The 14,659-nt window shown below is 39.5% G+C and overlaps 1 protein-coding gene across 3 annotated transcripts in view; it reads right to left on the bottom strand.

Annotated features, from left to right (window-relative positions):
- LOC139480430 (uncharacterized) overlaps window positions 1–14,659 on the bottom strand; it is a 53,978-nt gene that overhangs the window by 30,162 nt on the left and 9,157 nt on the right. For all 3 annotated transcript variants that reach the window (XM_071263503.1, XM_071263505.1, XM_071263504.1), the window contains exon 2: window positions 456–2,105. In XM_071263503.1, the coding sequence (XP_071119604.1) occupies window positions 456–531 (76 nt within the window). In that variant the 5' untranslated portion in view covers window positions 532–2,105. The remainder of the gene's footprint in view (window positions 1–455; window positions 2,106–14,659) is intronic.

Genomic DNA, 14,659 nt, shown 5'->3' with positions numbered 1-14,659 from the left:
CCTGATCCATTTAGAATGTCATGGGCCATTATAATACAGTTGAATTAGCTTCAAGTCTTGTATAGAACATAATTTCAAGAGTTTTGATCAGTGGAAAAAAGCTAAAACTAATCCGAATCACATTGGTACATTGAACCTGTCATCATCAATATCTCCTTGAAATCAAGGGCGGGTAATTTGAGATCTTGAGAATGACGGGAATGGATTCAGGGGTAAGTGTTTGTTTGCCAAAATGCAAGCTTTTAGATATAGAGTATGTGAACTTTTTTTGTAACAAATAAATTTTCTTACTTATGTGTATTACTTCTAAATGCCTTTCAAAGACTTAAATATATTTAATGTCAGAAATTGTTAAAGGGATATATTGTACATAACAGGAAAAAGATTGTTGAGATAAAATTATGTCTCAGTTTTAAAGAAGGACCATCATAACACAAATACAAGACGTATCTTACCTCCCAGAGGCCATTCTGCTGCTCCAAGAGGGAGCATCACTATCATCAGCATCACCAGCACAATGTTGACAGACATGTTGACCCAGCTGCATCAACAGCCGATGTCCAGTACAAGAACTGTTGGATTCCTAGACTGGCCAGAGACAGTCTCACATCTTCACATCAGACACTGGACTTCATACAGATAACAGACATAATGTCCACATGACGAGAACTGTTTCATGAGCTTGGCCGATGCAAGGATTGTCTCACATCTTCAAACACACAGTACATTTCACTCCTACATATAACCAATGTTATATCTCCTTCACAAAAAAAACTGGTTTGACAGACTTGCCAGGTAAATGGATTGTCTCACATCTTCAAACAGACAGTACACAAAAAAACTGGTTTGACAGACTTGCCAGGTAAATGGATTGTCTCACATCTTCAAACAGACAGTACACAAAAAACTGGTTTGACAGACTTGCCAGGTAATTGGATTGTCTCACATCTTCAAACAGACAGTACACAAAAAACTGGTTTGACAGACTTGCCAGGTAAATGGATTGTCTCACATCTTCAAACAGACAGTACACAGAAAAACTGGTTTGACAGACTTGCCAGGTAAATGGATTGTCTCACATCTTCAAAAATGACAGTACACTTGAATCTCACATATAACCAATATTATATCTATTTTCAACAGAGACAGCTTCCTGTTCAGTGACACACAAAGGATATGAGTATTCATGTACAAAACAAATGACTTTCCCTCAGGCAGTGTAACAATTAGGTGGACTTGAAATCTTGTCTGTGATCTTCACAGTCCGTGAACATTAGCACCAGTATCTCATCACACCTCGTCCAAATGTATATCAGTGTTGTCAATGTTATCACAATTTGTTAAAAATCATCAAAATATGTCAATGCTCTGTGACAGAATGGTATCTTATGCCTTGTGCCCAATCTTGCTGGTGTTGCTATAGTAACTATCACTCAACATGGGAGTTATTTTTACGAAAATGAAATTATTCACACTTCAGTGTTAATGATTTCTTATCTTACATAAATATGGCATGGTCACACGGCAAGTTAAAAATAAATATTGTTTTCAGATTAGGGAAAGGTCACCCCATATCACATCAGACTTTCATTCTGTTAAAAAAAATTAATCATGTAGGCAAGCACAAATTTTACGGATGGACGGTGATCGACATGGCACCATTCACTGCTCGGTGATCAACATGGCACCATTCACTGCTCAGTGATCAACATGGCACCATTCACTGCTTGGGGACCAACATGGCACCATTCACTGCTTGGTGACCAACATGGCACCATTCACTGTTTGGTGACCAATTTAGGGACATTCACTGCTCTGTGGTGCTCAAATATGTCGCCATTCACTACTGTGGTGCTCAAATATGTCGCCATTCACTAATGTGTTGCTCAAATATGTCGCCATTCACTACTGTGGTGCTCAAATATGTCGCCATTCACTGCTCTGTGGTGCTCAAATGTTACCATTCACTGCTCTGTGGTTAGTACAAATATGTCGCCATTCATTGATGCTGATGAACACTGACTCCATGGTGACATTCACTGTTCAGTGGTTGGAGGCGACTCTGTTCTTGTCTTGTCCATCATGAATCCTTCATATCCTTGAGCCTGTGAAACAGAAACAACACAATCAAGTTAGTTAGGATTGTTACAATTTATGAACTTTAGCCTTGTTTAGCTAACCAGGTCAAAGTTCTAAGTGAGCTTACAGCATAATCTGTCTGTTAACATTCAACTTCTTCCACGAGCTGCTGAAGAAGGTAAGCCTGACTTGTTAAGCTGAGTATGTCTCGCACTACAATATTCACTACTTATGATGCTAAAATGGAAACTGTAAAGTTGTTTTTTTCGTCAAAAATATATATCGTCTTTTGAAGAAAATAATGATTGGTACAATCAACAATGCATGACACAATATAACACAATATCCCCAGTAATCCGCTGAGCACATCCAGGTACAATCTGTTTATGACCTAAGTGTCAGTACTTATAGTAACAAAGGTCTTCTTTTAACCCAATTCCCTACACCCCAGGGTGGGTATACACACGTTAGTCTATTTGTTGCTCAACACAGCACTCGACGATGTTCCAGCAAAAGGACAGTGGACCGTTAGTGTAAATATTGAAACAGACAATATGGAGATATTATGAGAAAAAAGTCACGCTGCCCGACCACTTAAACCATTAAATTGCCTCCTATGACCAGTTGGTGGGAACAAATTCTAACTCGAATCCACACCGAGGGAAGAGGCCTTTCAACTTACGGATGGACTAACATGACTAAAGGCTGGCAAACTTGTCTGTCCTTGCAATTATAATCTGGAGTCATTCACATGCACTTGTTTTTATGTCACATATCTGAGTAAATTGTAGGATTGTATATATAAATATGTTCAAGATATACGGTGCGTTAATGATTAACCAAAATACAATGTGTTTGTATCTCACAGAGCATCTTCCTGAGGCAAGGGAGAAAACAGATGATGAAGCGCAATATTAACCCCTGCCGATCTACACTGGTATTATGGAGTTATAATTTGGCTGGACTGACGAGTCTATTCACAGTCCAAATCAAAATCGCGTAACAAAATTGACATCTGGTTTGGTTAACTGCCATGACCATTTCAGTCAATTGCAGGATTTGCAAAGCATGTGTCCTGCCAACTCATCATCAACAGATATTTTCCAAATTTTTTCATGTTTTTAATCAAGGTGCTCACGTGATTTGATGCACTTCACAAAGTAAGACTCGTTTTAATACAATCTTCATTTTGATTATCTTGTCTGGGTGCCGCCATTTTGTTTTAATCAAATGCAATTGATAAGAGAGGTGGAATCTGATTGGTCAATAGGGGGGTCATAGAAGGGACATAACTAGTAATAGCCACTATGATCGAGCCAAGAAATTCCAGCCCAGTTTAGCAAGGGTGGAAACTGGACTTCGTCAGTTAATTCCCTTGCCTCAGGAAAATGCTCACAGTGCAACGATCCACGCCATCTGTGAACTCTCAGTCAAACAAGACACGGAGCCTCATCATCTACATTTGACTCAAACAACAAGCATGGGTTACTGGGGACCTAATCTCCCCTTGACAAGCAAATGAATCAGCTGAGGATGAAAACACATCTGAAATGTCTTCAAGAGTATGAACTCAGCGTCAAACAAAGTAAGATTCTTGATAGAGTGTAAACTATATAGGCCATGTCACTGCAGAGGTATAGAAAATAGCTGATGCACCCAAGCTTGAACTGAATTTCACAAATGCCATACTCCATTAAGCCTTAAAGGGCAACAATACTCAAACTCTCAATCTTCAAATAGCTGGGGACCTGTTGTTTTCGACAACAGAACACTTTGGTTAATTTTGTCAGCATCTCGGATCCGGAATCTTGTTATTGCTAATCATAAATTTTAATTTCGGCCACAACTACATCATATTTGACAGTCACTGTTTGATATTCACGTGTGAACAAAAGAAAATCAAGTGTCAATTTGATAACATATACCAAGAAAAAACTGTAATCTTACCGTATTTTCTTGAGAACAGTGCGCACCCAAGTACAATGCGCACCCAAGTTTAATGCGCACCCCCCTCTAGTGGATTCAGTATTTTTGAAAAAAAAATAATTGAATGTTATGCGCAGAAAAAAATACACCGTACCCCTTCAGTGAATTCCGGTATACGAACGGGTGATAAAAGACTAGGTCAGTACAAAAATGAAATTGAGATACAAAATCACCAGACTTGTTGATCTACCATTTAAATTGTATTTTTTGTTCTGCTAGGCATTGTTTTACATACAGGGATTGCAAGATTACCTTGCACATTTTCTCGTAAACAAGCCAGAAACAGCAATCAGCCGTACACACGTTTTCTTGGAATTTTCTTGATTCGGTCAAGACACACCCAATGATATAACTTGAAAGGATTTTAATGCAAGGATCGAGGAAAATTGTGTCTGACACTATTGTTTATCAGGAATAATATATTCCAATATCATGTTATTTAAGTTGCAGCTTTAATTAAATATATTTTAAATTATAATAACAATACACATAGCACTTCCGTGCAGCTGATTGCGAGTGCCGGATATGTTTTTCACATGGAACAATTTGACCAGTCACCTGTATATAAAAGAATGCCAAGCACAACACCGTGTGCGAAATACGCATGTTAAATCACCAAAGTAAGAAAGTAAGTAAGAACAGAAAATACAATTTAAATGGCAAATCATCATGTTAGTTGATATTTTATCTCAAATTTCACATTTTTATTGACCAAGTTTTTTGTCACCTCTTACTAAATTTGCTGAATGATACGATGTAGTCTTTTACTGTGAATAAGATGATGTTGACCAATAGCATTACCCTTGCAAGTCACGTGTACAATAATCAACAACAAAAACACATGTCAGTTTGGCTGCAGCTCTTTATTTTATATCCGGGGGGCATGGGTGGCCCAGTCGTCTAAGGCGCCGCGATTCGCTGTGCAAGGTTGCGTCACCTGGACAAGCCAGAAACCTATGATTGTGGGTTCGAATCCCGGTTCGCCCCGATTATGTTTCTAGGTTTGTCAGCACTATACCCGTGCTCGTGGGTTTCACCGAAGTGGTAAAGGTCTGAGACCTGCATCACTTCGGGCTTTCCTCCCACATTAAGTTGACACGCCGTGATATAACTGGAATACTGTTAAAAGCGGTGTTGAACCCAACTCACTCACTCACTTCTCTTTATCTTTTGTTTCTCATTCCTGCGATAGGTTTCGCTTCGGGCAGTGCAGCGAGATTAGTGCCGAACACGAGTCAAACCAGTCAAGGTTATAGTCCATAATAAGCAAATTTTGAGTTCGCTTAGAAAAAGCCCAGCCATTTTTCAATACTTTCAAAGTTGGGGAGATGTTTCCCTTCAAACTACCAATGGAAGTTCCTACAGAATTTGTACAAGCTGATCCACCAACGCTATAAATGGGAAGAAACATTTCATAACTGTACTGTGCTTGTCAGTTCCGATCTGCCAGCATCCTGAAAAATCTATCTGTTTGGCCTGCTTCATCTTACAGCTTTGACCTGTGAAGATCCGGGGAGGAATAGGTCTTCAGCAACACATGCTTGCTGTAAAAGTTGGCTATGCTTGTCGTAAAAGGCGACTAACGGGATCGGGTGGTCAGGCTCGCTGACTTGGTTGATGCATGTCATCGGTCCCAATTGCGTGGATCGATGCTGATGATATCAATCACTGGATTGTCTGGTCCAGACTCGATTATTTATATTGCTGTAATATTGCTGAGTGCAGCGTAAACAACAAACAAACAAACAAACAGATCTCCCAGCTTCAAGTCCAGACAGGTTCTGCACAGCCCCGGGTTGCCTCAAGGACTGAGAACAGGGCAGCGAGAAGATATTCCCAACTAGATAAAAAGGTGGTCTGGTGTATGGTGCATGCTTTCAACATGCTACACAGGACACAGTCACACATCACTGCCAACATAAATATATAATCTTGCATCAACCAGGACTCCAGATCATGGTTTGGGCCGTTGATGATATGATGTTTCTTAACATGTCATCATTCATAATTGGTATCGATAGTTTTCTTTGGGTATTCAATATATATTTCCTCCCTAGTGTCCAATCTATTGGGTAATTTCACACTAATGAGTAGCCACTAAATGGGATTCATGAGGGTGGTTGCAGTACTGACAGGGGGACAACCTTAGACCAGGAATTTATCTTGACCTTCTCAAAGCATGTAGAGACTGATACTCGACACCAAGTAAATGCAAATGTCAGTAAAATTTCACAAATTGGAAAAAAATATTTTTCACACTACTTCATTCTAATATATTGTATTCAACATAATAAGCACTCTGTATTCAACATAATAACCACTCAGGGCGTTCTCAAAATAATAAATAGTGGGCTCTTATTTGAATATTATTTTGGTGAAAAACAATAGAGTTAGAAGATCGTAAACTTCGTGGTCTATGCTGACAGCCTGAAATGTTTATACACAACAGATATATTTTTCCAGAATTTAATTTCCCATAATGCATATAACACACATATCATACAAGTATAAAGAAGTCTTGTGTGCATTGATCAATTGGAAGGGGTGCAAATTGGGATTGTTCACTACAATACATCAGCAAATATCGATGTGGGTGCTAATTAGAGCGGGGCACTTATTACATCGAATGTTGTAGTTATACTTATGTATATATAGCTTTGTATACGTGACTTGTGTTTCACTGGTGACAGGACCAGTAAAGAGAAAGCCTAGTTTTACATTACTGCTTTTAATGCACACTGATGCAGTGTGAAAATACAATGTTAATATATAAACCTACTGTGTTTTGAAATTAGAGGTAGTATAACGGATTTATACTAGCTCTAAATTTAATTTAAAACTGAACTCATTTACGTGAGGATTTAAATGTTAAATTTAGAGCTAGTAATGAATTGAGCTCATCGTCAGATGTGAAATTTCCGACAGCAAAATCTCCGTAATCCATCGTCGTAGAAGAATTTAGTCCAGGCCTGCACGTTTTAAAGTCTGTGGCTCCAGATGGCAGCCTGGCATTTTTATATGTAACACTGACCAGTGATGTAAAACACCTTCTTTATGATGCTATCAATAGGTTAATAAATAGGACTGGCAAAATGGACCAGTATTTTGACTGGTAAACTGAACTGAAAAACTTTGAAATACCCCTGAATTCAAGAAAATAACAACTATATAATGTCTTTAAAAATCTGAAAAATATATATTATTTTCTGTGGAATCCCAGCTAAGTCTCTGTAGGGTTGTCCTGGCTAAATTGTGGCTAAATCCCTGTAGGTTTGTCCTCGCTAAATCCCTGTAGAATTGTCCTGGCTTAATCCCTGTAGGGTTGTCTTGGCTAAATCCCTGTAGGGTTGTCCTGGCTAAATCCCTGTAGGGTTGTCATGGATAAATCCCTGTAGAATTGTCCTGGCTTATCCCTGTAGGGCTGTCTCGGCTAAATCCCTGTAGGGGTGTCCTGGCTAAATCCCTTTAGGGTTGTCCTGGCTAAATCCCTGTAGGGTTGTCCTGGCTAAATCCCTTAAGGGTTGTCATGGCTAAATCCCTGTCGAATTGTCCTGGCTTAATCCCTGTAGGGTTGTCTTGGCTAAATCCCTGTAGGGTTGTCCTGGCTAAATCCCTGTAGGGTTGTCCTGGCTAAATCCCTGTAGGGTTGTCCTGTAGGGTTGTCCTGTAGGGTTGTCCTGTAGGGTTGTCCTGGCTAAATCCCTGTAGGGTTGTCCTGGCTTAATCCCTGTAGAATTGTCCTGGTAAAATCCCAGTAAGGTTGTCCTGGCTTAATCCCTGTAGGGTTGTCCTGGCTAAATCCCTGTAGGGTTGTCTTGATTAAATCCCTGTAGGGTTGTCTTGATTAAATCCCTGTAGGGTTGTCCTGTAGAGATGTCCTGGCTATGACCAGAACCCATGACTCAAACACTCGAACACAGTGAAACACAATGCAGAGAAAAGTTTCGTTCTTGAACCAGGATGAACTGTGTAAGCTACAAGATTTGATTTTTTAATCATTTACATTTCTTTCAGCATCGTATACTATATCTGACCCAGTAAGAGCCCAACGTAGTTACTTGACATGGCCTAAGGATGTAATCTTGGCACTTCAGACTACCCACTGTAGGTCTCAAGAGACACAAACTGTCCGATTGGCATTTTTTTACCACAGCCCATGCAAAACGTATTTAGATGCATGTATTAAACGATCAGGTCATGCATACACTGAAGTTGACTTAAGTTATATCTTTATTCAACCATATGAAAAGTCAGAAGGAATGTGTGCACAGTCAGAAAGAAATGTGAACAATAGTGACTTGTAGTGTAACCACTGTTTTAGATAATTTTTTTGTCATTAAACAATATATCACGTGACAAACCATGGGTCCAGGTAGTCCTGTGGGTACCCGGGTCCTACTCAGCACCCACCCGTCCCGGGGACCTGAGTTATCCGTCCCAGCCCTAATGGGTACCTAAAGGTAACATGTTTTAAAAATAAGGCTCATCAAGGAGACGATGACACAATTGCAACAGAGCCCAACCAACAGAGACTGCAGTAATTACTCATGAATCTTCAAATTTCTGATTTGTATTTTGGGGGACAAATAGTTGACTCCTGTCTCATGACTGTCATAAACATGACCCATGAAGATCCGGGGTAGAATAGGTTTTCAGCAACCCATGCTTGCCTCAAAAGGCAACTAAGCTTGTCGTAAGAGGTGACTCACAGGATCGGGTGGTCAGACTCGCTGACTTGGTTGATGCATGTCATTGTATCCCAAATGCGTGGATCGATGCTGATGATATCAATCAGTGGATTGTCTGGTCTAGACTCGATTATTTACAGACCGCCGTTAAAAAGCTGGGATATTGCTGAGTGTGGTGTCAAACAACAAACAAAAATCATAAACAAAGAATGTGGGCTGATGAACTTGAAACAACAAACATCTTCAATGCTATTTTGGGTAGAATTTTGTCTTAATGACTGCTGATATCCGTGCATACAAGACCAAAAGTGTTACAAGGTGCATAAACTGTATGAACAAACATTAAAGGGGCACAGATCTAACGCAATCCCCGGGACTGGTTGTTGCCTTTGTTATTGTTTTTTCCCCAGTGAGTACCCGAATGATACGCAACGCAACTGAGCGTGACCAGAGACTGGGCTACCGTCTGCAAGAACAGCTAAATAAACTTGGAGGCTGGAGGCAATATTTGTTTTACGCATTTTTGCATAAACACTGATTGGTTAACTGTGATCTATAAAGATTTCGACAAAGGGTGCATGTTAATTAATTTCTTAAGCCTAAACAAACAGACAAAAAGAACGGCGAAGCTCATCGGATGTCGTCATTTGGAAATACCCCAGATAGTTATAGTTTAATTCTAATAAAAAGTATCCATGCAGTGAAAGCATTTTCGGATTTCGGCTTTTGTCGATAATACGATTACTACTCCCTTGTTGTCATCCACGTTTTCTCGTATAACCCTACACTTGTGTATTTGTCGTCATTTACTTGATGCTCAGTTAATGAATTTATTACAGGTACAATTAGTGGTAGCATCACTTAGATTACCTGACAAAGGTTCCCATTTAGCATTTATAGTGTCTGGGGTAATTATTCAATCTAAATCCTGGTTTGAAGTGAGGTGAAATGTGTGTTATGTAATATGTACGTGGCAGCCCAGCAAGAGATGAATGATCAGTTGATTTACTTTTTTTGTAAATCAATGGATTGTTCCTAGTCATCAAAGGATTAACAGAAAATACGTTGATTGATTAATCACTGTTATCTTGCACAGTGGATATGTCAAGAGTGAGTGTTTACATGTCTAGGTTTACTAAAACAAAGGGAATACACTCATATCATGGCGTGAAGTGCCGATGTAAAAACAACATACTTTGGTCAAAGGGTTAACTGATAATACGTTGATTGATTGATCATTGTTATTTATCACTCAATGGATTTTTTAGGAACCGTGGACGTTATGAAAATAGTTGTCACGTGGGCTTTCTCAGCTGACCATTGAGACTTGACACCTATGTGAAACACCTGAAACAATCTAAGTGATCAGTTGAGAAACGAACACGGGTTATTATATCCCAAAACGATATATATATTTTAAAATATTTGATTGTTACAGAGACACGTGACATCGAATAAGTTTCTTTGTACAGCTGCAGACGAGTGGGTTATTGTTCCTTTGTGTGGATATTTATGGATACATTCCTCGAACAAGGTAGCTGCCTAAAATTTATACACATAACTTTGGTAGGTTGTAATTATGATATTTGCATTTTGTTTTCATTCATTTGAACCGATTCGTTCTTGTTTCTCTACGTCTTGGTTGGGAAATTCTTCAATGCGCGATAGACGTTGTTTTCACAGGTCTTTTCCTTTGTAAGCGTGTATATATTAACGTTAATTTGTAAAATGTGATTCTCTCAGGCAATTTATAAAATGTGTAAATATTTCAGTCATTTTGACGGTCTCCTCCCATTAGTAAGACATCCCAGTTGTGAGACACCTTAAAACAACAAGGTCATACCTGGTTGCACATGTTAATCAGGTAATTAACCCCTATCATGAAAATGGACTTGTCTTATTATAGACAAAAGAAATGACTCAAGATGTTTGATACCCTCTTTTACTTTATTTAATTCAACATTTTAATTCATCCATCCCTTAAAATCCATTAAAATCCAGTTAAAATTAATATCACAGTTCACATCACAGTTCACATCGAGGTTGTCACACGACACAACCTTAGTCCATCTTCAGAAGTTTGCCAACAGCATCCAAGAACTAGAGTGGTGTCTTGACACCCTGGGATAGCTGATCCTTCAGTCTGGAAAGTCGATTGTCAATCTCGATGAACCTGTAGAGATTAGGATGACGATGATTCAGTGATGAATTGAGGCGACTGTGGAAACCCTCCAGGTTGTTGTTGGTAATTGGGCCGAATGTCTGGTGATGGTTCCACAGCGAAAGAGGGAATCTGGCTTCATAATCCACCCAGTTTGTGACTATGTAGTCGTTGAATTCTTCAGCATTGGGTACATCGGGAGACTGGTTCATGGAGTCAATCCATGCATCCTGAACCTGTTGCAGAGGCAGCAGAGGCAAGGCAGCAGCTCGTCGGATACACTGTTCCACAAGTGGCTTATCTCTGTATAAAACAGCAAGACCAAGCTCCTGTGTTTTCCGCCAAATCGCCTGGGTAAAGTGGAAGAAATACCCCTTGATGTCTGAACCTTGAAACTCTGTCCGGAGGGCTCTAATGGCAGCAACTTCAAAGTCCACCTGTGGTTGGTTCTTCTCTTGCTCTCTTTCTTAAGCTGCCAAGGAACTTGATTCTGCTGGTGTCTTCTGGTGGGTGGTTGTGTACAGTTAAATTTCTAACAAAATTTCCAACTGTTGTACATTTGCCAATGCAGGTCTTAACGGTACAGTACCAGTTTGTCTTACTTTGTTCTTGTAGTGGAGATATCCCTGAAAGAGGACCTGGATAGTACCTCTTTGACTGGTAATGAACTCAACCTGCTGCAAACCTGCCATGATTGTGCATGAAATGTTCACAGACTAGGGGGAATTTATATGTGTAATAAGTAAGTTTTATCAAAACATGCATCTCAACTTTTTTAGTAAGCTCCTACTAGCTCCTAAGTTATTTCCTGAGCATATTCAAACAGAATTACTGGCCTACTCTTATTAATTAATCTGCTAATCATGGGCTGTGACCATTGTTAAGTGGGTAGACTGGCTGTGTTAGCTAATTAATCCCACCTACTCCACTGTCTTACAATGGGTGTCTCACTAATGGGATGTCTCACTAATGGGATGTAACCATTTTGACTAAAAAATCTGTCCAGATTGATTAAGACGATCAAAAGGGCCTACAAACATCACAACAGATTATTATGTAGGATTAGAAGCCAAACAACATAGAAATGTACTTTTCAACGTAACATTTTCAGTCTCTTGGTGGTGACATTAAACATCAAAATGTTTGGAATTTGTTATCATAATAATACAGATGGAAATGTTTTTCAGTCACTTTGTAAAATAACTGAATACTTAGACGTTTAATAAATTTGTTACACATTTGACAGTAAAAAAATATATACACACTTTAAAAAAAAGCAATGCCCAGGTGAAATATTTACTTTGTGATGCAAGTGAAAATAGTGTAAACGAAAATCGCAAAATTACCAAGCAAGTGACTTATCAAAACTTCATCACCATTATCAATTTTTCCCACAAAGATACCTACATTACCTTATTATCTCGAAAACTGTATTTCATTTTGTTGATCAATGTGACCATACGCCCTTATTACTACCCATAAAAGTGACTATTGCGCTTACGAATGGCGCAGCAGAGGTCGCGAACTAGTCTAGATTTCTGCTATACATCCGGGTACTTACTGGGAAAAAACAATAACAAAGGCAACAACCAGTCGCGGGGAATTGCGTTAGATCAGTGCCCCTTTAAACCTGATCACAACATCATATGAAGCCACACATAAACATCACAGAACAGCGTGGAAATAAGGAAGTAATATCAATAGTTTCTCCATATTTGTAACATGTGTACACTTATATGACCTATTTGCAGGAAGTAATGATCACTGCTTAAACAGAATGAAGGAAGGATGTTGAATTGGATGCCAACAAATTCTACAAACCTGCTATACAGCACACTGACCTTGTGTAAATATACAAGCAGCCCTTTTACACCTACCACCAACCCTGTAAAAATATACAAGCAGCCCTGCACACCTACCTTGTGTACATATAAAAGCAGCCCTGCACACCTACCCTGTGTAAATATAAAAGCAGCCATGCACACTTACCTTGTGTCAATGTACAAGCAGCCCTGCACACCTACCCTGTGTCAATGTACAAGCAGCCCTGCACACCTACCCTGTGTAAATACAAGCAGCTCTGCACACCTACCCTGTGTAAATATACAAGCAGCCCTGCACACCTACCCTGTGTCAATATACAAGCAGCCCTGCACACCTACCTTGTGTAAATACAAGCAGCCATGCACACCTGTCCTGTGTAAATACAAGCAGCCCTGCACACCTACCCTGTGCCAGTATACAAGCAACCCTGCACACCTACCCTGTGTCAATATACAAGCAGCCCTGCACACCTACCCTGTGTAAATACAAGCAGCCCTGCACACCTGTCCTGTGTAAATACAAGCAGCCCTGCACACCTACCCTGTGTCAATATACAAGCAACCCTGCACACCTACCCTGTGTCAATATACAAGCAGCCCTGCACACCTACCCTGTGTCAATATACAAGCAGCCCTGCACACCTACCCTGTGTCAATATACAAGCAGCCCTGCACACCTACCCTGTGTCAATATACAAGCAGTCCTGCACACCTACCCTGTGTCAATATACAAGCAGCCCTGCACACCTACCCTGGGTAAATACAAGCAGCCCTGCACACCTGTCCTGTGTAAATATAAGCAGCCCTGCACACCTACCCTGTGTCAATATACAAGCAGCCCTGCACACCTACCCTGTGTCAATATACAGGCAGCCCTGCACACCTACCTTGTGTAAATGTACAAGCAGCCATGCACACCTACCACCTAAGTAAGTGCAGGTGCAGGCAACATTGCTGCATGATTATCAATGATAATATGCTGTTCACAGACCATTAGTTCTGAATGACAAGTAAGCTGTTATGACTATTGATTCATGACTGCATCTGGGACACTGGGCAATACAGGGGGTGTTGAACACATTATACTATACACAATACTACCTACTGATAGAGATTGTTTTATCCCATAATCCAGTTTTTTTTCAAAAGCTACCAGTTTGAAATCAGCTGTATTTGACCAACAGTGTCTTCCCCTGCCTCAGTTGTGTGTAACCACTTCAGCCATACTATTCACTGCACTCATGCAATCGTATTACTTGGTGCTTTTCAAAATGATTGATTCTCAGTGTGCTTAACTAATAATAATTATGAATATGGTTGAGTCATATATCACTTGTGAAATCAGCATTGATTTCTGTAACCACTGATGCAAGTGAATGCACAGCTTTTTGGACTGCATAACAATTATAGGACAGTTTGATGACAAGAACCTGAAGGCTTTAGGACTAAATATTATAGTCTATTTTAGTCTATTTTATATAATTTTTACAGCAGTTTATATTTAAGGAAAAAGCACCAGACCAAATAAAGTGTTACTGTTTATCATAAATATCTAAGCTCAATATTTTTTAATGAATAAAATATATGTCATACATGGTTACATTAATTGTGAAGAGCAGATCAGAGAGTGTGAATCTGCAGACTAACTTACAGGATTAAATTAACTTTCAAAACGTTATGCTGTGTTCAAATTCAAATAAGTGTGGTTAAATCTGCAAGAAACCAAGTTCTACATCGCATGCATTAAACACACATTAGTGTTTTCTCAGTTCTACCACGACAAAATGAAGCGTGACTTTGGTCATAGCAAAGATATGGTGAATGAAATGAAGGTACAATGGTTGAATCAAATGTTTTGAGCTGATCTGAAATTTAGGAAACTCATATATGTGATTTGATACCTCAGAGATTGATTGTGGAGT

Source organism: Haliotis cracherodii, unplaced genomic scaffold (assembly GCF_022045235.1).
Source record: "Haliotis cracherodii isolate W230 unplaced genomic scaffold, xgHalCrac1.p SCAF_4, whole genome shotgun sequence".
NCBI lineage: Eukaryota > Metazoa > Mollusca > Gastropoda > Lepetellida > Haliotidae > Haliotis > Haliotis cracherodii.
This window is presented reverse-complemented; position numbering and strand designations above follow the sequence as displayed.